At 39.2% G+C, this 22,044-nt stretch overlaps 3 protein-coding genes across 5 annotated transcripts; 2 read left to right on the forward strand and 1 right to left on the reverse strand.

Annotated features, from left to right (window-relative positions):
- Positions 1 to 1,733: 1,733 nt before the first annotated feature.
- On the forward strand, positions 1,734 to 3,756 carry LOC306824104 (zinc-binding protein A33-like; the record flags this gene model as incomplete). 2 transcript variants are annotated; one of them, XM_079344084.1, is made up of 2 exons in its annotated part: positions 1,734 to 1,837; positions 2,116 to 3,756. In XM_079344084.1, one exon carries the CDS (start codon positions 2,118 to 2,120, stop codon positions 3,351 to 3,353), a length of 1,236 nt encoding a protein of 411 aa, XP_079200210.1. In that variant the 3' UTR covers positions 3,354 to 3,756. The 2 variants fall into 2 exon arrangements, with proteins under 2 accessions (XP_079200210.1, XP_079200211.1); XM_079344085.1 differs by lacking the exon at positions 1,734 to 1,837 and having other exon boundaries at positions 2,097 to 3,221; positions 3,276 to 3,756.
- A 181-nt stretch (positions 3,757 to 3,937) lies between these two features.
- Positions 3,938 to 11,678, reverse strand: LOC306824101 (lipid scramblase CLPTM1L-like). The gene is made up of 17 exons (XM_079344080.1): positions 11,025 to 11,678; positions 10,494 to 10,585; positions 10,028 to 10,205; positions 9,815 to 9,942; positions 9,236 to 9,314; positions 9,002 to 9,119; positions 8,787 to 8,881; positions 8,559 to 8,643; positions 8,119 to 8,219; positions 7,965 to 8,024; positions 7,808 to 7,858; positions 7,634 to 7,716; positions 7,190 to 7,224; positions 6,983 to 7,038; positions 6,770 to 6,814; positions 5,777 to 5,910; positions 3,938 to 5,465 (listed from the first exon to the last, which is right to left on the reverse strand). Exons 1-17 carry the CDS (start codon positions 11,223 to 11,225, stop codon positions 5,399 to 5,401), a joined length of 1,608 nt encoding a protein of 535 aa, XP_079200206.1. The 5' UTR covers positions 11,226 to 11,678; the 3' UTR covers positions 3,938 to 5,398.
- Positions 11,679 to 11,916: 238 nt separating this feature from the next.
- On the forward strand, positions 11,917 to 21,926 carry mrs2 (magnesium transporter MRS2). 2 transcript variants are annotated; one of them, XM_079344082.1, is made up of 13 exons: positions 11,921 to 12,037; positions 12,560 to 12,759; positions 13,228 to 13,292; positions 13,597 to 13,633; positions 13,879 to 13,991; positions 17,975 to 18,136; positions 18,894 to 19,024; positions 19,309 to 19,425; positions 19,560 to 19,629; positions 19,725 to 19,807; positions 20,125 to 20,242; positions 20,463 to 20,576; positions 20,825 to 21,926. In XM_079344082.1, exons 3-13 carry the CDS (start codon positions 13,248 to 13,250, stop codon positions 20,885 to 20,887), a joined length of 1,053 nt encoding a protein of 350 aa, XP_079200208.1. In that variant the 5' UTR covers positions 11,921 to 12,037; positions 12,560 to 12,759; positions 13,228 to 13,247; the 3' UTR covers positions 20,888 to 21,926. The 2 variants fall into 2 exon arrangements, with proteins under 2 accessions (XP_079200207.1, XP_079200208.1); XM_079344081.1 differs by having other exon boundaries at positions 11,917 to 12,759.
- Positions 21,927 to 22,044: the final 118 nt, after the last annotated feature.

Consider the following 22,044-nt stretch of genomic DNA (forward strand, 5'->3'; position numbering starts at 1 on the left):
TCTATTTTCTCAACTGAAACAGACTAAGAATATTTTGGCTTAATGAGGTGTAGGAGCAGCAACAGATTTTTTTCTTTTATGTGGAAATGAGCTATCAGATGAAATGTACATTCTTTGTTGTGGTAATGACCTTCAAGACAAACAAACAAACACAGGTGATGTTATTTATCAGTTTAATTCATCTTTTGAACCTTCAGTCAGCCATAGCATGCTTTTCTTATTCTTAAAACAGGAAGCAGCCGCAGGGAGAAGCTTTACACATTACCATGTAAATACATGTAATCTGTGAACTTGCTTTCTGTTCTTTAAAAAAAGAGAGACATGCCATGTATATTCCTCTAAGATTTTAAAAGGAATTGAAGCTTAAAATAAGGATATGGTTCAAATGTTTTGACCAAAACCAGCAAAATCGATTAAATGGCAGGAGTAATGGAATCATGCACGTTGTGTATATGTTCAATAAAAACAACCCAGTCAAAAAAAAACAACCTTGCACCAAAGCAGTCATCAGCGACACAAGTGCAATTTTGGAAATGCTCATGAAAGTGCACATTTAAGGGCCCTTTCACACTAGTGCAATCTGTATCAAGCCTAAGTACACTTATCCTCTAAAGTCCACTTTGTTTGACTAGTGCGAGTGCTCCAATCCGTGCTCATGCACGCTACACTTCCTTGGCCCTGGCACATTTAGAATTTGGAAGAGGTGTACTTTGACATGGTATACTGTTCATGCACCAGCACAAGCAAGGGTAGCCTACACAGGTACTCGACAATCGTCGCTTAAGCACGTTACAGCAACTTTGTGTATTGTGAACGCGCCCTTAGTACAGTTTAGTACAAAAATGTTTTGAGATCCATGCGCACACTTTTAATTACACACTTTTTAGTTTGACAGTAAGTGCACACTTTAAAGTCCAGACTTTCACAGCACTTAAAACTGCGCCTCTTTTGCTCAGGCTTTGCCCGGACACTATTCAGCGCTCACTTTAAAGTTCACATTTTAAAGTGCAGAAATTACATGACAGAAAACATATCACCAATGACAGCTGGTGACAGAGTTACAAAGAAGGGAAACTTTTAAGTCAAAATATTTTAAAAACACTTTGAAGTACTGTGACTGTTTTAGATAACAGTAGAAAAACACGAGGAAATAAACTCTAACGGAGTAGATGGAATACTCTGGTGGTAAGTGGAGCAGAAAGCAGGGTTCTTATACCGAAGAAGATGAGCTGATGAGTAAGCAGGTATGTGATCTAGCTGGGTGCTTCATAGCACAAGTCATGCCCTTTCATAGATACAGAATACACACACACACACACACACACACACACACACACACACACACACACACACACACACACACACACACACACACACGGAAAGACAGGAAATACACAATGATCACAAACAGGGCTTTTCTCTGCAAACACATGATCAGATAAAGGAAGGAAGAGCTTGACTAACTCAAAATAAAAACTGGTTTCCTTCTGCTTTGAGTCATAGATTCTTGATATGATTTGCATTTGTTGTGTTTGGTCAAGTGAATCTGCAAAAGCACACTGACAAAAAAATGACTGAAAGGACACAAGGAAGTTCATCATAAATCAAGCTCATAGATGTTTTTCGATGGCATTTTTGGTGTGACCAGGCCTAGGTACTTAATTTCAAGTCAGAGCAGATGTGTGGAGTGTGAGTCATGGGAGGAGGAGCAACATTTCCAGTGAAAACGAAACTTAACATTGGGACAATCAATAAAAGTTCACATCTGGTAAACACAGCTCAGTTTGAAAAGGAAGGCAGAAAGGCAGACAACATTGCAGACAGCTCCGTCAAAAAGGTAAAGTTCAGTACCCTCTTCATCTTTTTACACCATACAATCTTCTGAAATTGGTGAACTGCATTACTTTTAATAAGGTTCAAACTTTTTTGTAATGTAAAAAGACTTTTTTCAAACTGACCTAATGATCACTCTTTTTGTATATACTTGACACAAGTTTGCCACCCAAATAAGAAAACTGCAGTATTTATTGTTTCCGTTTTGTTATTTTTAGGTCATAGTAGTAACTTTTGAAGCCGAACAGGCCCTACCATTAAAGATGATTTGCTTTCCTCTAGATATGGCCACAGACAGTAGTTCCTTGTCTGAAGATCAGCTCATGTGCTCCATCTGTCTGGAGGTTTTCACCGAGCCTGTTTCTATCCCATGTGGACACAACTTCTGTAAAAATTGTATCCACCAGCACTGTGACGGCAAGGACCTGTGTAAGTGTCCTCTGTGCAATGAGAAAATCAGCAAAGGGCTCAAGCTTTGTGTGAACACTGTATTTAGAGATGTAGTGGAGAACTTCAAGAAGAGACTGGCATCTAACAATGACACTCAAATCAAACCAGGACAGATTGCATGTGACTGCTGCCTGGGTAAACAGTTCAAAGCCATTAAAACATGCTTGGTGTGCTTGACCTCCTTTTGTGAGACACACCTCGAGCCTCATCAGAAAGTGGCCGCCCTACAAGGACACAAACTGACTAACCCTATCCACAACCTGGAGGACAAAATATGCAAGAAACACAACCGGATTCTGGAGCTCTTCTGTAGGGACGACCTGACTCGTATTTGTGTTCATTGTACAGAGCACAGTGCTCATGATACAGTCCCTTTAGAGGAAGCCCATGTGGACAAGACGGCTCAGATGGTGATTAAAAAAGTGGAAGTACAGGAAATCAAACAGAGGCGGGGAAAGAGGGGGCTAAAAAAGTCTAAAAAACAGACCACAAGGAAAGCCAAAGATGAGACCATCGAAGAACAATGCCAATGTCGTTTATTTCAGTGTTTACCTGGAAATATTGGTTGTTCTGAAGGGAGATTCTGCTATGAGGTTCATCTCTTAGAAGGCACTAACTGGTATTTAGGAGTAATAAGAGAGTCATTCTTAGGGAAAAAGAACGTCAAACTTAGCCCTCAGAATGGAAGCTGGGTCATAAGGTTTGATCAGAAATTTGGCTTCAACATGGCTCTCCATGAAAAGCCTGTTATTTTTTCCTTCATGAAAAAACCTGAGAGAGTCATGGTGTGTGTAGACTATGAAGACAGATCAGTGTCCTTCACTGATGCAGACACGTGCACCCACATCTACTCTTTTACCGGCTGCAAATTCCAAGAGAGAGTGTTTCTGTTCTGTGGTCAAGAAGCATCTGGATGGATAGAGAGGCTTCAAATGAAGGTTCAGAACATGAGGCTTCAAATGAAGGTTCAGAACATGAGGCTTCAAATGAAGGTTCAGAACATGACACTTTGGGATGTCTTACTATGCTTTCTTTTTATATATATATTTTTATGTATATGTTTTTTGTAATTTTACTGTCACAAAATTGAACATCCCATCATGTTTTACCACAGCATGTTTCAAAACATTCTCATCAAATCTGAAGACAATCAGAACTAATCATTAAAGGCTCATCTTTCTAAAGACAATGTAAGAAGGATCTACTGTATGTAAAAGAAACTGCATGTTTGACTTTTATCAGTCTATTAGTATTCCATTTTGTTAAAAGGATGAATGTGTGTTTAAAATGTTTTGAAACATCAACATAAAATGTGATGTTATTGCTACATTAATGTCTTTATTTGCAGGTAGTGAAGGGTTCAACTTTAATAATATATGAAGGCCAGTATTATTTTGTCATGACATGCTACCGCAAAAAGTAAAACAAATATGTTTTTCACATTACGATAATTAAAAACAATTTAACCAGAAATTTAATTTGTTTTCACTTAACCTGCAGATTTCTTAAAAAATATCAAAAAAGCAATTTTTCTCACTAGAATCTTTAAAAAAGACTTTTTTTAAACAATATATTTAGTTATTCAATGTATTTACTGAGTTTATATTTCTTTTCTTTTTTTTTTCAGGACACACAAGGACACTGTACAACAACATCAAATGTCCACTTGTGCATTTATTTATTTATAACATATAACAAGTTGTATGGTATGGTAAGGTAGTTAAATCACAGCAGAGGCGTGTGGTCGGTCACAGCCTGCAGCTGGAATCTCACATTAACCTTCTGATTTATAAATACCTGTCAAATAAGCAGGAGCTCAAGTTTTGCCGAACATGACTATAAAAACTTCATGTAGGCCTTTAAATATGTTTCTAAGTAACGTTAGTTACGATGACATAATATTGTATTATAAATGGTAAAATAAATAACCAAAATTGTTCGATCTTGCTTGTGAAAGGTAATGTCACGCAATCTGTAATCAATACTGCACCAGTTATTGCAATTGTAAGCTGCATAAAATACTGGCATAGTGGCTCGCTCTCCGTTGATTCTTATTCACCTCATACAGTATAAGAGTATGTCTTTTTAGAGAGTGGTCCTTTTCTGATTTGTTTCTCCACTTCTCAGCTACAACACAGTAAATTCAAATTTACAGTCAAAAAATAAAAGGTGTAAAAAGTTTATTGATCTCTACAACCTTCTTCAATCAAGCAACTTAACTTACGTCAAAATGCGCATCGCAAGGGTCTAGACACATGCCTTCAGGATGACAGCAGGAAGAGACAACTTGCTGTCAATAGTGAAGTCTCTTTATATGTTAAAATTGCAAAGTCAGTCTTAAAATAACTGTACAGGAATGAACACTGTGGATGACAAAACAACTCTATCTAATGACATCTCTCAGCTATGAGGCTAACTACCAATCGTCAGGTATACTGCAGATCAAAAAGGATGAATGCTGAAAAGTGCTTTAAGTTGCTGTTCTGCTCTGCGCAGGACTCATCTACATCTCTATCATCATTGTTACTAAAATCACTTTTGTTGAAAAGCCATGCAATGTTCAAACCTCAGGACATTAGTTTAAATTCAAGGCAGGATCAGGTTTCCAAAGCAAGCAAACATGATGATGAGTTCGAGCAGAATAATCTTCCTTGAATGTAAAGATGCACCCTTGAAAACATTAAATATTTTACTGAATATCACAATTGCTGTTTTTGGTCTTTGAATTTTAGTGGATATTTGCTTTACAGTGGGCCAGTGTTCACTTTGAGTGCACAGAACAAAATCAAATTGACTTTTTTCTTGCAGGTGAGTCCAGAATAATAAGTACAGCAGAGATTCTGCAGTTTTCTGTCATTTTTGCTGTCAAGTTGAAACTTCATGATGCCGGGTCGAAAGCAGCAACAGCAGCTCTGTGAGTTGCATCAGAGAAGACTGGGAGGCAGAACAATCCTGGATCAGTCTGAAGCTGCTGTGTTACACACAGACTGTGTAAGTGTCCCGCTCGAGTCTTCATTTCACATCTTAAATAATCAAAAATGTATTGAATGTTTTTTAAAAGATCAATTTCTGTGTTTTGTGTGCAATCATTTTAGAAAAAAAACGTGTTTCCTCCTCATTGAGTCTTGACTTTCTTATTGTGAGTCCCAGACTCTCGCCTCCTGGTCTTGGCTGCGTAACATCTGAAGGAAACAAGAGACAAAATCAATTATTTCACTTCAAATTCCAAAAAGAGTCATTCAGGTCAAAGGTGATACGAAAATGTAATTTTGTATTTCAAAACTACATAAGCAAAAGAAAGGTTAAAAGATGTTTGTTTTTCTATTAAAATATCTAAAGTTGAAAAAAGGAAACGTAAATTATTCTTAATGCAAGTAACTTTATGTGTATGTCTTTCGTGTTATGTGTCAGATCTTGTCTTTCAAGAGCCTTTGTGTGTCACTTTAAAAATTACGAATGTGAAGGCTTAAGTGTTGTGTGTTTCAGGCTCTACCTTCGCTGGTACAGGTAGAGGAAGAAGAGGATCTCATCTCTGAAGCAGGAGAGTTGATGAGAGGACGAGAAGAATGCAGAAGAGGAGAAAAGGGAAGCGAAGGAGCACAGATCTGAGATCAGCGTGTTCACTCCCTGGTGTAGAGAAGGAAGAGACTGATGAGCTCAGCAACCAGAAAAAAAAACATCACAACCTTTTTAATAGAGCCCACCTTGCCTATATCTCAGAAAAGCTGAGCCCCCCAGTTACCACACAAAAAAAGTTATACTTTGCTGACCAAAATTAAAAAAACATTTAAAGGACCAATTTGTAAGATATCTACTGAATTCAATCACTAAATAACCTAACTATATCATCAGGCATCAGAGAAGCAAGCTGTGTAGAAGTAGTGGCTGCTCTGACAACACTGCAGCAGCCAGTTTCTATTGCAGATTGGTTTGTTTTTGTTTTGACCATTCTTAGGTACCCGCATGGTTGTTTTGAAATGCGCCTCAGTTACCCAAGCAAAAGGCAAACCAACAGGCGTTGCAGCGAAAGATGCGGGCAGGCAAACTGGTTTAAATGTATCTGATTCTACCGAAAACTGGGACACACATTGGAGATGCTTTTGAAACATGGAAATAGGTTAGAGGTTCAAGAATGATGTAACGCTGGTTAAATACTGAAGCTTCTGTGTCCACGACATGGAAACCCTGAAGTTCATCGATTCTAGTTCAGAGGAGGCGGTGCGGAGACAATTCTCTCCAGTGTTTTGAATTTGGACTGCAGTACCGATTTTAAACACTAGGTATCAGAGTTACATATTGCTCCTTTGATTTTTTTATTGGTTAAATTCGAGCAGAAAAGACCTACACACTTACCAAAAGACCTTAGTATAAACTATCATTTACATGTATTATCATTATCTGACCAATATCACTGCAAAACAAAAATTTGAAAGGGAAAGACTTTTAATACAATTTACATATTAGCCAGAAAACTCATGACACTCACTCTGTACATCAACACTGTCCCCTGCAGATGACTCACAGACTTCAGCTGATCCAGAGAGATGGGAGAAAAAACATAAAATGGAAGATAAAAGTAAAAGGTGGCAGCACACAGTACATACAGCAACTTACAATCTGGTTTCACTCAATACTAAAAATGGATAATAATCCAGTTAAGGCTGGGTTCTGTAGCCTAATTGTTAGATGCCGAACAGACCTTGTGGTTGATGAAGAGCTGTGGGGCCATAGACAGGAAGCCAAATGCATACACTCCTGACAGGAACAAAATTATAGTGTTAATAAAAATAAAGGCATTAGCTTCATTAAATGAGCAAAACATACAGACACACTCACTGACTTCAAATTAACGGACAAATCAGACTCTAGAGCTTCTTATAATGTAAATCGAATTAAGTCAACTCACCAGTCACCAGGCTGTTGATCAACCAGGAATAATAACTGTCAACATAACACAATTCAATGTTAATCTAACAAACATAAGTGCATAAATAGCTTACAGTATGTCATCGCTTTTTAATACTGCCAATTCAGTATACTAACTAACCCCTATATTTGATACAATTACATTGGAGCGGATCCTAAAACCAAAAACCCCATCATTTTTGAAGTATTCACATGGGTAGGTCACATATGCTAAATACACTTTCCTATGCTATTCTATGGACGTATATGTATCCCTAGTCTCTCTACAAACCCACCAAATATTAGAAAAAACAATCCTCTCCATCTTTTGCCTGCTCCACTTTTCAGAAAATTTGTGATCAAACAGTTTGGACTGTTTGGAGATTTTACCTTAATTACATCACAAAGGGCAACCAACTCAAAATATTAAATTCAATAAGCTCACCTCTTTTGCCGTAAATATGCCAGAGAGAAAATAGCTCCACTTATACACAGAGGATAGACCAAGTAGGATAAGTATCTCGATGCCTATAGAGAATATGCACAGAAAAATTACAACCAAACAACTCCAGAGGTGGAATATAAAATCTGAAGAAAAAAAAGGTGAAGACAATCAAACCTGTGTATCATACTCCACTGTCTTTCTCTCCTCTTCATCCACCTTACTTACCTACATAGAAAAAAAAAAAGCTTAGGTGATACTAAAGTTTGCTGTTTGTCTGTATAATATATTTATAGAAACAAATAATTGCATCGCTAAACGTTGCCATACTTACATTAACTCTTGAGCTTTTCCATTGAAACTTGAAGTTAAAAACTTTGAACACTTTCCAGACCTGACAGAATGACACGTTAATCAGTTTAAAATGTCTGTTTGGGGCTTAATTTATTTCTTTCTGTAAGAAAAAAAGGAGCAAATATACTAAATACTTCCACACACGCTCCCAGTCCAACAGGAAGCAGCACGAGTAGACTGGTCTCCTCCAACAGATGGAGGAAAATGAGCAGAGTACTGAGACTACGCCACAAAACTACAGGAAGGGACATGAGAGGGAGAGAAAAACACTCCTTGCTTACAACTGACCAGTTAATAGATTCATAATTACAGCTTCAGTGTTTCAAATTATTAAAAAATGTTCGGCAAATATTCAGTCATTCAATCTTAAATCTTAATTGTTTAGAGCCAATTCACAACATGTGCTATCTCAAGACACCTCACAAAAGAGCAGGTTAATCCATCATGAGCATTAAGCTATATTTAGCAAAGCTACAGTGTCAAAGAAACATTTCTTTTCAGAGGAAGAAACCTTGGTCAAAACCAGAATCATTATGAAGATCATCTGCCGAAACTGCGACGATGGTTTTCTCACCTGACTTCCTGGACATCCCTGCCATGCTCTTCTTTTTCCTCCATGAGCTGATGTCATTTTTAAGAGCCAAAAATTCACAGATCAGCTGTAAAACATTCAGAAAAAACATACTTTTAACTTTGACACATCTTCATTTGAGATCTTTGAGTTGCCACGTATAGGGACTGGGATTTAAACAGTCATGCACGGCTCATGAAGTGTATGGTCATTTCTATTGTAGAAACTTACTTGTAGAGCTGTGATGATTGCTGTCAGCACTAACAGATAAAGGTTTGAATCCACCAAAGTTTCTTTAATCTCATCTATGTTCTCCTCTGTGAAGCCTAGACAAGTACAAGGAGACAAATAGAAAAGTAAGTTTTACTTTTTATTTTATTTTCAGGTATTTAAAAAAAAACAAACAAACCCTCAAACAGTTTTTTCAATGTATCTTTTGAGCTCACCAAACTGTCTCAGGGAGTAAACCACGTCCTGGAGATGCACCCAGAACCTGAAACCCCTCAAAGAGATTCCCTCATAGGACACAGTCAGAGGGAGCTGAACCGTGCTGCTGCTGATCTCCTTTGAATGTGTGTATGAAAAAAAGTGTGTTCACTCCAAACCATATAGTTATCATTTCAAGTGTTTAGATAAAGAGTCTATATGTAAAGAAAATACATTTAAAAAAAAATTCCCACCATGAGGTCCCTGACTCTGAAGCTGAGCTCGTTTATCAGCAGCAGAGGAAGGTAGATCATCTGCCGGCCATCCTGTGAGCTACAAGACAGTTACAAACTTTCATTTAACAACACAAATCAGCTTGATGCATATATATGAACTTTTTTTGAAAAGGTTAGAGAAGTTACAAAAATATATCTTCATGATCTAAATTTGCTAAAGCACAAACAGAATCAATTGCTATTCTACAAAGCAGCAATAATACTGACTATGATGCAGCACATCTTAAAAGACTTGATCAAGGCCTATGAGCATTAGCTGGGGGGAAATGTTGCTCTTTTGTTTTTAGGATTCATTAAAAAACAATGGCACTACTGGCATTTAAATAACAGTAGAACAAGGAAATGTTTTGATGATTGGAAAATGTGAACACCAGTCACATATGTCTTGTTCCTTTTATAATAAATGGTGTTTATAAATAGCACATAGAAATGTCACCATAAACTAGATTCTCTCCCAAACAGACATTGAAGCACTAAAACATCCTGATGAGAAGCAGCGATGCAGCAGCTACTCCTCCAAACCTTCCTGTGACTTACACTCTCATGTAGCGCCGCACATCACTAGGAAGCCCCGCCTTGCTGAAGGTGAAGTCCTCTGACATCATTGTGATTGACAAGTGAGGTCTCCAATGGGACACAGGATTCTCAGATCTGGGACTTGGCTTCTGATGGAGATACAGAAATAACTCATTTGCTTTTGCTGTGACTGAAATATGATCAGACCATGACAGATACTAAATCACATTGTACCTTCTGTCCATCTCTCTGCCCTGCTATGTTTGGGGGGGAGATGTAGGTGGTGAGCAGAGCAGCATAGTGCACTTCTCTGCTGTCCTCCAGAGGTGAAACACCGGCTTTGTGAATGTACACAACTGCATACAGAGTGCCATTAGCTCGGGTCTCCTCTGGCAGTGAGATATTTACCTGCCTGCATATATAAACAGAGGGAAGGAGAAAAACAAGAGAGAGAGAAAGAGAGAGAGAGAGAGAATGATATTTGGAGAATCAGAAAAAAACAAAACATGAGTCACTCTGAATACAAACAAAACACCCTGTTAAATGTCTACAATGAAATATATACAGTTGTAATGATAATGTTCTATTCTTTATTCTCTATTTTTCTGTATTTTAAATAAAGCTTTAAAGAATCATCAGAATATTAGTTATAGAGACTGTTACAGTATTCAATTTGCATGATGAACAGATCAAACCCAACCTTTCAAAAGTAGAGTGTGGGTTGAATGGGTCTATTTTTACAGCGAGGTTGAGTTGGCTGTCGTCTGGCACGAGGCAGGTGAAGACACTCAACTGGGAAAGAAAAAAAAACAAGAGAAGAAGACAGGAGACTGTAAGTCCATTTTTAGAGTTCAGTGCTAAAATAAGATGCTTCTGCTGACAACTTTAGGGGGGAAAAAAGCAAACCTAACAAGGTTTCAAATACATGGATGTTATCCAGTGCATTGTAACAATTGAATGAAATACAGTATCAAGAGATTACTGTGCAGTATGCCAGCCAGCCAAATAATCCAGCAAATCAACTACTAACTTGTGTTTTCCATGGCTTTATTCTTGGCTTGTTATTTGCATGTTACAGACAGTTTAGTGATTTTAAACCATAGACTGTAAATATTGTTTTAAACTAAATAAAGGGGCCAGGTGTGTTTTACTGTAGATGCAGGGTCATGGAGTTAATTTGCCCTTACTTTAGCTTTAGCAATAAGGATAAGAAACACAGGCCCGGGCTTACCTGTAGCCTTGGTCTTGCTACCAGGTACGAGGCAATACAGGGCTCTTCTTTGCTTCTGTCGCAGGGTTTTGTGTTAAGAAATCCGTAAAGAAGCCACACCGTGTGGAGTATATAAACCACAAAGACCCCGAGCAGCAGCTTAGTGATGGAACTCCTTTTAGTGCTGCTTTCTGCAGGCTTCGAGCAGCAAGACGGTAACATGGCAGTTTTGGATTTAGACTATCTACACTGATACACACTATAAAAATAACAGATCGGATTATGATCTGACAGCCTACAGACAACACGACAAAATACAACAACATTAAAATCCTCACGCTTCCTCCCTACCACAGCATCCTTCCGGTTAGTCTAACCTGAAACCAGAGGAGGAGGGATGCTGATGCTGACAGAAACTCCGCGGCTGCGCCGACACCGTTTCTAACATCCTCCTGTGACCGAATCTCGTAAAGTCAGCGAATTGATCTCTCAAACAAATGCGAATCCGTCAATAGTTTGTTTCAATGCTTTAAAAAGTCAGTTTGTGTATTTAACACGTCAATATACTGTGCTTGGCTTGGTTTTCCTTCAAGACAGTTCACTATGGTGACGATTGTGCAAAGCGTGCAGTCTGAGGTCGTGTCCTGTTTTTTTTTTTTTCTGAGAAATGAAAGATAAGAAAGATACTGTTATAAGCCAAAATTAAAGCATTTATGATCACACCTTTTCAGCATGCACTCATGCTCAGGTTGGATTAATATATATCCAGATTGGGGGTCGGGATACTCTAAATGTAGGTCACACCTGTAACAAAATAATAGTCAGATTTGCAGTACGAGTAATGTACTCTACAAGAAACGATCTTTGGTAGACGGTCGTTGTCACCGCGGTGCATTATGGGCTGACATGGGCTCGTGACGCTGTCCTCCAGCATGCTAGTTGTTTTCCCCCAAACTGCTTACACGAGTAGATGTGTTAAGGGAATGAAAAGCGACTTAATTTGTTGATTTAAGGAAGACTGTCGCTAACAGGAGGTAACTGACATGTTTAACGTGTTTCTTCCCTCACTGACACCCGGTTTTTAAATTAATAACAACTAAAATAGCACAAGATGTCCCTGATACTAGCGGCTAGCTGAAGTAGCATAACAAGTTTCTCTTGAAGACAAACATTGATAACAAGCCAAGCCATGACAATCTACCACTGGCATTATTATAAGTGTTAACACATACTTGCACACACTTAAGTATTTTGTACAGTCTTATAAACAGCTCGAGGGCACTATTACGAGATGAAACGAAGGATAAACACACATTAAAGTTTAGTCCTTTCACATGGAGACATTTCGTCCCCCTGTTCTCCTCTGCACGTGATGTTTCTGCTCCAGCTGTGCTGAACATCAGTCCAGGTGTAGCGCGAGGAGGGTGGACACTCAACATGCTGCTCGTGAGCTGTATGATCTGCACAAGGATGTGTGCACCATTTAATCCAAAGCGTCTTCTCAGCACCATCAGTCCCCTTTTCTCAAAAAGAACTGGAATAAATCCACTTTGTAGTGCTCGTCCAGGACTTTTCCATTTGAAGTACGATGGACTACCTGGGACGAGGAAACTGGGGATTAGCAGCCGGAGCTACAGTGACACAGGTTTAAATAACACCTGCAGTCAAACTTTTTCAACCTTTTCTCAACCCAGAAGATGCCAGTACACTTTGAAGAGGAAAGAAAGCGTCCTGCAAGGAGACAGAACATGGCCTGGTGAGAATAAGAAAGAGTCTTTACATGTTGACATGGTGATTATTGCAGTGTTTAGTTACAGTCTGTTTTTTTTGTTCATATTATGGTACTTGCTGTAGATAAATGTATTTATAAATGGTTTATTTGATAACTTGGCATAGACTGATATCAGCTCATACATGATAAGTTGGAATCACCGGTAGCTTGTTTGTCCGTAGAAAAGAAGCCGTTATTAGTGGACTGTAAATGTTTCCTCGGGGAATGTCTTTGTCAAAGCTTTAATAACAAGAATGTTTAAGGAGACATGTTTTTGGGACAGGGAATAAAAGTTATCGATTGTTTACATATATTTTTTAATCATTTAATATTTGTATGTGTCCATAAACATGGTTGACTAGCTGTTATTCCACGTCTGCTTTAGTAAGATATAAAACAGAACTTTTTTGATTACCCTAACACATGCTATTACTTGCTCTTTTCTTTGAACAGTGTCGTTTGTCCGCCACAGAATGACAGACACGCCAGTGTCCACTGTGTCTCCTGCGTTTGTAGTGGTAAGAGATGCAGCTATTCATCATTTAACGGCGGCAAATACTGAGTCCCATGTGCATCATAGTCAAATGATTCATATGAAACTGATGCAGACTGTCAGACACGGCTGTTTTTATTAATCAGTCCACCTTTATTTGTATAGCAGCGATTCATACAAAATGTTATCTCATGAGTCTTTACCGTTTATGAGTCTGATTTAACCCTGATCTTTCACAATCCAATTCTTTTAAAATACACTACAATGTTTGATAGTTTAAATTAACTCCTGCTGGAAGATAAACGTTTTCTTCTTGATTCATTTTACAGATGAAGTTTGATCAAGAGGGAAACGTGACCTCCTTTGGTAAGTGTTAGAATGAAATCCTATTTATCTTTAGAGAATGATGAGACGGCTGATTATTTTACGACTCCTCCTAAGGTGACCAGCTCCAGTATGAAATCAGAATCTAATTGATAAACTTGGACATACATTGTTGGAATCAGAGCATACGTGAAAGAAATCACTATTGCTTTGATCAATATTTGAAATGAATATTCCCTGCTCATCGAGCTCTTCTCACTCTATTGTTTTTTTTTTTCCTGTTACAGAGAAAAAGAAAACCGAGCTTTGTCAGGAGCTAAGTCTTCAGGCCAGAGATCTTCGCTTTCAGCACAGCACCAGCCTCACTGCTAGAAACAACTGCATCATCATACGAATGGAGGTATGCTCTCGTTCTTTCTTAGTTATTCGTAAACCTTGTGACGGGTGACACCATTCTGCCCTCGACAGAATTACATCAACTTTGATCTCGCTGTTGATCAGGAAACATTTTTGACCTTGAGTTAAAGAGGACATATTCTCCCCCTTTTGCCACCTTTTCAAAGAATCCCCTGTGGTCTAAATGAAACATCTGTGCTGTGCTTTGATACAAATATAAAATGAATCAAGCACCAGAGGAGGTTTGTGACCCTGTAGAAACCAGCTCTTTCAGAACCCTCCGTTTCGGTGTACGTCTCTTTAAATGCAATGACCCCCCCCCCCAGTTTTCTTGGTAGACATCACTCCTGTGTAGTGAGAATACAATTGGCTGACCTGCACAAAAGTTTTGCTCTAGGCTGGAGGTGGAGTCCATGGGTGGAGTTACCAGGGGAGGGAATTTTCTGAACAGAATCCAACTTGTGATGTCACAAACTGAGAAAATTTGAAACTGAGCATTTTTCTCTGTGTGGTAAAACTTATGCAGACGACAAACAAAGGACTGGGTGGATTTATTTAAAAAAAAAAAAAAAAAAGATTTTTAATAATATGTTCCCTTGAAAACTACGACAATTTTTCCTCCTCCTCACCAAATCACTAATCACTGGTGCTTTTAATCCACAGATATTTAGAACAAATGATTTACTCTATCTGGCTTTACCCTTAAGTTACATTGGAGTTACAGGCATTCCTCTCCCTGCTTGTTTATCACATTTAAAAGGCAGGAGGACATTCTTTAGCCCAAACCACAGCTCCTTTTCCTCCAGAGGGCGTCCTTGGTAAAGTGTAGTAGAAGAAACAAGAGTCCTCGTGGCTTCTCATTTTACAGAGAATTTCTCCTGGTTGAGGTGAATTCAGTTTGGTCTCCATCACTGTCACGGTGAAGAGGCCACAGTCTCGGTCACACCTTATAATGAGTGGAAAAAATGAAGGAAAATATAAAACATCCTCTGGATATATCACTACAGAGGGGAAAGAAACTGTGTAGTTAATTTTGAGAGAGATAACCATGTTAACAGGAAGTAATGTACAGTATATATTTGCAATATAAGTCTGCCATAACGAGGCGTAATTTTAGTGAAAGTGGAACTATGACAGAAAGAGTAATTGACTGATTCTTCCTCAGATATTATGGTAACGGTAAATTCAAAAACGCAATGACTTACTTCTAAGAGTTACAGTCCTCAAGATGAAGAACATGGTGTTCAGGCAGTAAAATGTCATTTTAAATGAGATCTATTATTTTTGAATTGATTCCTATTTTCATCAACCCAACCAGCTCTCACCGGTCCTTCTTCGCTCCTGTCCTGAACGCGAGACACTCCACACAGTCTCTGTGTTGCTCACATCTGCTGGGACACGTTGGGCAGCTCTCACAGGTCGGGCCTGCGTATCCAGGGGAACATCTACATACTCCGCACTCGCACAAGCCTTTGTCGTTACACACTCTGTTGTCCATAGTCATACAGCGAGAAGCGTCCATCGTGCAGGCGCAGTCCTCACCCGTCCAGCCGTCATCACAAACGCAGCTCCCGCACATGCACCTCCCATGATCGCCGCATATTCTATGACATTACAGTTACCACAGTTTTCTACATGTACGTTACTCACGCAGTTTAAGTAGTGTTTAAAATAAAGTTAACGGTCCTACCTGCCGTTGTGCCAGGCACAGTCAAAGTCGCTGCACTCGCAGAATCGTCCGCTGTATCTTTCGGCTGGGTTCACTGGCGCCTCGCACTCACAGAAGCCATCCACACATTTTCCTCTACCGCTGCACACTGGGGCATTGGGGCCCGAGCGGCAGAAGTCGTCGTTCGGTGACAAAGATGAATCCGTCTGGCACTGTAGTCCAGTGTAAGGCTCGTTGCACTCACACTGGCCACACACCAGAGAGCCACGTCCTCCGCAGCTCGGACTGTTTTCCTCACGGTTGCTTGAGCAATCGCACTGACCTAGAGAAAATAGTCTCTAATAGTCTTATGTTTTCCAAAAGACTCTTGAACCATACAATTATAAATATACATCTATTTATATTGACGTTTATATTTGGGCAACATACGGGTATTTTAACCCTTAAAGGACTCAGTTTACCTTTATATTTAGTTCTTATTGGTTTGCATGCTTCTGAAGTTGTACTCACACTCCACAGTGATCTCTAACTTCACCCTCAGGGGAAAGCCTCTGGGTGTGATGTGGACAGACCAGGGTCCTGTCTGGTTCTGCCTCTGGTTTGAGTCTTCTGTCTTATTTGGACACTGGTCTGCCACAACATTCACCTCAAGGGGGAAAAAAACAAAAACATTATTCAATCATTATTGTTTTGTTTTAATGGAGCAACGATTCCTCTTCTAAATCTTTTGCGCACTGTCATTTGACCAACCTCTAAAACGAGTGGGTTTCCGCTCACGACACTCCTGAATGTGATGTTGACTCCTGTTGGCGCAGAGCTGGTGTCCCACTCAACCTCTGAGATTGGCCGGTCTGTTGGCATGGTGATGGTGAGAGGAAAGACCTGGCTCACGCCCGGCCTCAATCTGAGGGAGAGCTCCTGGGGCTGCAAGAACGAAGCCTCTGCATTTGCTGTCTCTGTTCTGCAGTAGTTCAGTAGTTTTTCAGCAGGAAGATAACATTTAGCAGAAGTCTTTACAGTCTCTAAAAAAGTGTCTACATAATGTAATGTGGTTTAAAGGTAGTAGAGACTTTAACCTGGATATTTACCTTGTCTCATTCCTGTATGCGTCCACCATGCCCTGAGGGTTGTAGATGTTACTCTTGTGACAGCCTGCTCTGCGTAGGCCCTTTGAAGTGTGACAGCGGATGTTCGATTGAGGTACAATGCACCAAGCGCACTCGGGGCCCGACTGGAGGCACTCTTCACAGCTGGAGGCAGATTTCAGACACTTCTGTTCTTTTGTCCAGCCGGGACAAAACACAACCAGCAGCAGGCTGACGGCGAGCATCCTCACGTCCATTCTGCGGGGACAGTAAAGCGTTACAGTGATGTTCTTAGAAGGTTCATCGAAGACATACACATTTTAATAAAGTAGGGAATGTAAGAGAAAGTCTTTTTTGTAAGCTGTCTTTTTGATGAGCCACACGTTTACTTTGAAAGTTTATTGAAAGTAATGCCTTAAAAAACCCTTTAACTTTACTGTTAGATGTTCAAGTTTCAGTCCTGTTATCATTTTCATTTGAGATCTTGCATCGCTTTTGCAATATCACAATTGAGTCCTTAAAGGTAACCCCTTTAAGTATTTCTACATCTACATACCTCTTTCCTAACATGAGAGGAAGCAGTAGAAACTTTATTAATGTATAAAATCCAAACAAAGTTCATTAGGTGGCAGCTGTTGCAGATTTAACAAGTAGCTCAGTATACCTTTAGACTGTTTTTTTTTTGTCTAACATGCTTCCGGTTTCTCAGGTTCTGTTCTTTGTTTTCTACTTTAAAAAAACCCAAAACAAACATCAACACAGACACAGAGCACTAGTGTGACGTTACCTGGAACATGTAGAAGTCCTTCCGTACTGTAGCTGCGTCTTGGGATTCTCTTCCTCTGCAGACTTGGTCACTCTGGCGAGCTTCCGTTCTTTATCCTCTGTCTGTTAGTGTAGCTTGTTAATTCAGCAGGATGCATAATCTGGTCCCTGACTCTGATTGGTGCTAATGTTTTTGGTATCTGACGATCAATCAGGGAGCAGGGTTTGAGGATTTCACAACAAGAGTTCCACTGGTCAGGTCTCTCACTGCAAATATTTACAGATCAAAGTCAAGCTGTGGGGCTGCTGTTGTCCAAATCTTGTGCTCCACAACACCTTAAGTCGACTGGCTAAAAATCACTGATGTGGTTTCAATCCTTAAGTCTGATGAAGAATATTTCCGCATTCTGTACATGTGAGTGTTTTCTAAAGCGGCTCATCTCTCTTCACCTCTCTGCTTCTCCACAGTTGTTAAAAGCCATCCTGACGCCGCAGCACCTGTTGGTGTTGGACTTTCGGGGGCTTGGATTGGAGCGTTGGCTGGTCCTGGAGTTGGCCCCGCAGCTCGTGTCTCAGACACACACCCTGCCCTTTGAGTTCAGAGCACTGGAGGCCATACTGCAGCACAAGGTGAGGCACCTTACAGATCCACTGTCACACTGTGACAGATTGCCCTCCATGTCTCCCTCCTGACATTTAAGATAAGTCAAGTCAGTGTTTGTTTGAAGTCAATATGTGAACACATTAGAATGTAAGCCCCTTACATTGAATGACAGACGTGTAAAAAACACAGTCAAAATATACTCCAACATAACAAAACAACTTCAAATCCCACAATCCTTCAGTGAAGAGGAAAGGAACAGTCGGTTTGAGTTCTGTCGCATATAAAAATGTTCAAAGTGTGAAAAATACAATTCTCTGTTCAGTTCTAGAGAAGGAGCAAATAATAATAACCATAAGGAATAAGATCATAACGTTTTGTTTTACTTAGTCAAAACAGTTCAGTCTGAAATCCGGTCAGGTTGTGACCAAAGGTTGTGACTGGCTCTTGTAAATGTAATATAAATATGTCTCGGTGCAGTGATTGAAGTACAATCCAGAGCTGGTGATGATCAGAGGACAGGCGCAGGTAGCGGCCTTTTAAAGGGGTTTAAAGCCTTATTTTTCCTTTTCCACACACTGACCTTCCTCTCCTGCCGCTCCATCCTCTGCTTTATCTGAGAGGGAGAGTTTAAATAGTGCCGCGAATGCTGAACGGATCACTGAGCAGAAGGACGGCAGTTTTGGAGGATGTAGCCTCGTGCTGAAGACAACAGATTATTGAGGGTGTCACAACACGTGAGGATCTGTTGAGGTGAAGCATGACTGTTTCTGTCTTTATTAACAGGTGAACACGCTGCAAGCCCGGCTGAACGATGTGGAACCAGTAATGTTGGACACCCTGGAGTCACTGGTGGATCCTAAAATTCTCTCTGCTGATAGAAGTAAACTCCATATACTGCTGCAGAACAGCAAGAGGTAACACAAGCAATCATACAGGTGGCTGCAAACGCTTGTGTAGGCGATGGTCAATCGCATTAAGAATGCTTCTCTGTTTTATTCATGTTGTGTTACATGAATAAAACAGAGAAGCATTCTTAATGCGAGTGACCGAGTTAGCATCTCCTCATTAACAGAACCTCACTTTTTATGACAACTTCGTAAATTCTCATCATTCACAAATGGTAACTAAATGAAATATTGCAACATATAAGGAGTTTTTTTTCCTTCTGCTCTGTTTCCCTCTTGTCTCTCTTTGGCAGCTTATCAGAGTTGGAAACAGACATAAAGGTTTTTAAGGATTCCTTGCTGAAGATTCTAGATGAGGATGAGATCATTGAAGAATTCTGTCTCACCAAGTGGACAGACCCAAGAGTTTTGTATGTCGGACATGTCGTCAATCATTTCACTTTTGAAATAAGAAAATAATATAGAGCATCGTACTGATGTATGAACCATTTTGCTTACACGTGGAGTCTTATCTCTGTCTGTCCGTCTGTCCTCCTCTTTCTAGTGAGGAGAGCAGTTTGGGAATCGACCATGCCGAGGAAATGGAACTGTTACTAGAAAATTATTATATGCAGGTAATTCTAAATGATAATAAGATCGCAGTAAGATTTCACATACATCATTCATTTTTATTTAGAATAACAGTATTACTGCGGACTATTTTATACAGGCCGAGGAGCTGGGAAACAAGGCCAGAGAGCTGAAAGGGTTAATCGACGACTCGGAGAGTGTCATCTTTATCAATCTGGACAGGTACACACCCAGACACACACTGGGCATACAGTATGAGTTCATACATTTTCTAACTGCAGTGTGCTGAACACACTGATTTTGTGAGCTCTAAGTGGAGCTGCCTTTTTAAAATAGAACCTTCTTTTAATTATACAAACCGCTTTGAGCTCTGTAATATTTGTTTTTTAATTTGTACCACTTTATCAATATTGGTTGATAGGGGTTTGACTTCAAAATAGAAAATGAAGAAAGGGGTTTAAAACATATTTGAATGCAGACAATTGTTTTGTCTCCTTTAAACTGGTCAATAAGCAGTAGAACTGTCTCTGTCTTTCCAGCCATCGTAACGTGATGATGCGCCTGAATCTGCAGCTGACCATGGGTTCCTTCTCTCTTACATTATTTGGTCTCATAGGAGTGGCCTTTGGTATGAATTTGACATCGTGCTTTGAAGAGGTGAAACAGCTTCTCCTCCACTTAAACTTTTGAATTTTTGACATTTTACAGAAAGAATAAAGATGTGATAACTTATTTATTTTAAAAAAAAAAGAAGAAAAAAAAGCTTAAATCAATGAACTGTTTGTATTTATCCACTGTGTACATGATGTATTAATTGCTTTTTTCACGACATATACCGGTCAATATTTAGTTGTTATCATGTTGGTTTTATCACCAGGATCCTCGTGTTTTCTGGCTGGTAACCGGCTTCATGTTCTTGGGCAGCGGGCTGATATGGAGACGACTATTGTCATTTCTGGGACGACACTTGGAGCCTTCAGTACCCCCACTTGTAATAAACACACACTCACAAACACAATAGTAGAGCCCTTTACAGATTGATATGTACTGTACATTATAAGCACCTCTGTTGGTCAATGCATGTTTTCCCTCTCTGTATACTGTATTAAGGCTTTTTTCTCATGTATTTTTTTTTCTCTGTCTTTTTTCTTTTTTCTTATCATTTAACCTTATATTGACTTATACAACAGTCGCTAAAGAGGACATTTTTTTGTGTCCTTTCTGGTGTGTGTGATACAGATCCCTCCAGTATGGAAGAGAAATCTGAAGGCATCAGACAACAAGACAGGAGTCAGATCTTGATGATGATCTACCTCCTCTCTCTAAAATGTCCCATAGCTCCTGGAGACTCTTCATCTTTAAAGCTTATTATTTCACCACCACGGAGCTCCTGACTTTTCTACAATGACTGAAAATCTTCATTTTTCCCAAACACACTTCTTGTGTTAATCTCCCAGTTTTAAATTGCATTCAAACGTCCTGAGACTCAAATGTGATGCGGTTACATTGTGCCTGTATCAGTATATTTGTCATACTGATAATAGGTTGTCAGATGCTTAAAGAGACATCTTTTGATCAGTCATCCAACATGTGGGCACACAGTGCTGCTCTGTCATCTCAGTTTGAGTGGGTGGAGTTGTGGGCTAGTTGCAGCATCGGAACTGAATTAGCTAACCTGACATATATCGACATTACATGCAGTAGTATGTTCAGTCTTTTCATAGGGGAAAGATAAGTGTTAAAGCCATTAAATGTTATTAATTTAATTTAAATAAATGTAACTCAAAAGTATGTCTATTGTTAGGGATAATAAAGTGTTCACAGGAGCTTTACTCTTTTTTTTAAACTGAGAAAGAGGATTTTATTGTGATGGCAAACAAGACCGACAAATAATCTAGAAATCGAATGCGTGTCACAGGATCGATAGTACACATTTTGGGAGGTTAGATTATTAAAAAGCCATGTTTGATTAGTTTAATACGATAAATCCCTCTGTTGCCACATTAATCACATTGACATCCCTTGTTGAACAGACTTTAATGTCTTGAATTTTTTTTTTGTCTTAAAAAAAAGTGGATGTTCTTTTTATTTTTTGATACAGAATTACATAAAGCTTTGGTTTAAAGTAACAATGACCAATTTTAGTTGGTTAATCATTTTGAGAAACATGACAGCAGATGCTCCTGCTTTGATACAGAGTCCCAACAATCCTCATTAATTGCATTAAGAATGGTGGGAAAGCCCATAAACTATTGTACCTCAACAACCTATAAAAAAAAAGAGCCCAAACTGTGAAATACTTTTCGGAACCTGATCATTTAGAAAAAAGGTATTTATGGTATGCGTTTTGCACATTACAGAATTCATTGTATTTAATATCCAGATTTTAACATGATTAACATTTAGCAATACAATTGTTCCACCATTTGATCAAATAGATTTTAACGATTGCTTTCGCA

Source organism: Symphodus melops, assembly GCF_947650265.1.
Source record: "Symphodus melops genome assembly, chromosome: 5".
In the NCBI taxonomy this organism is placed as follows: Eukaryota; Metazoa; Chordata; class Actinopteri; order Labriformes; family Labridae; genus Symphodus; species Symphodus melops.

Coding starts and splice junctions, on each gene's coding strand:
- LOC306824101 (XM_079344080.1), bottom strand. CDS start 11,225: ATGTTACCGTCTTGCTGCTCGAAGCCTGCAGAAAGCAGCACTAAAAGG. Junction 8,882..9,001: donor TTACTCCCTGAGACAGTTTG/GTGAGCTCAAAA, acceptor GTACTTGTCTAG/GCTTCACAGAGGAGAACATA. Junction 5,911..6,769: donor GGACAGTGTTGATGTACAGA/GTGAGTGTCATG, acceptor TCTCTACACCAG/GGAGTGAACACGCTGATCTC.
- mrs2 (XM_079344081.1), top strand. CDS start 12,441: ATGCTGCTCGTGAGCTGTATGATCTGCACAAGGATGTGTGCACCATTT. Junction 13,293..13,596: donor TGTCTCCTGCGTTTGTAGTG/GTAAGAGATGCA, acceptor TTCATTTTACAG/ATGAAGTTTGATCAAGAGGG. Junction 19,630..19,724: donor TAGAAAATTATTATATGCAG/GTAATTCTAAAT, acceptor TATTTTATACAG/GCCGAGGAGCTGGGAAACAA.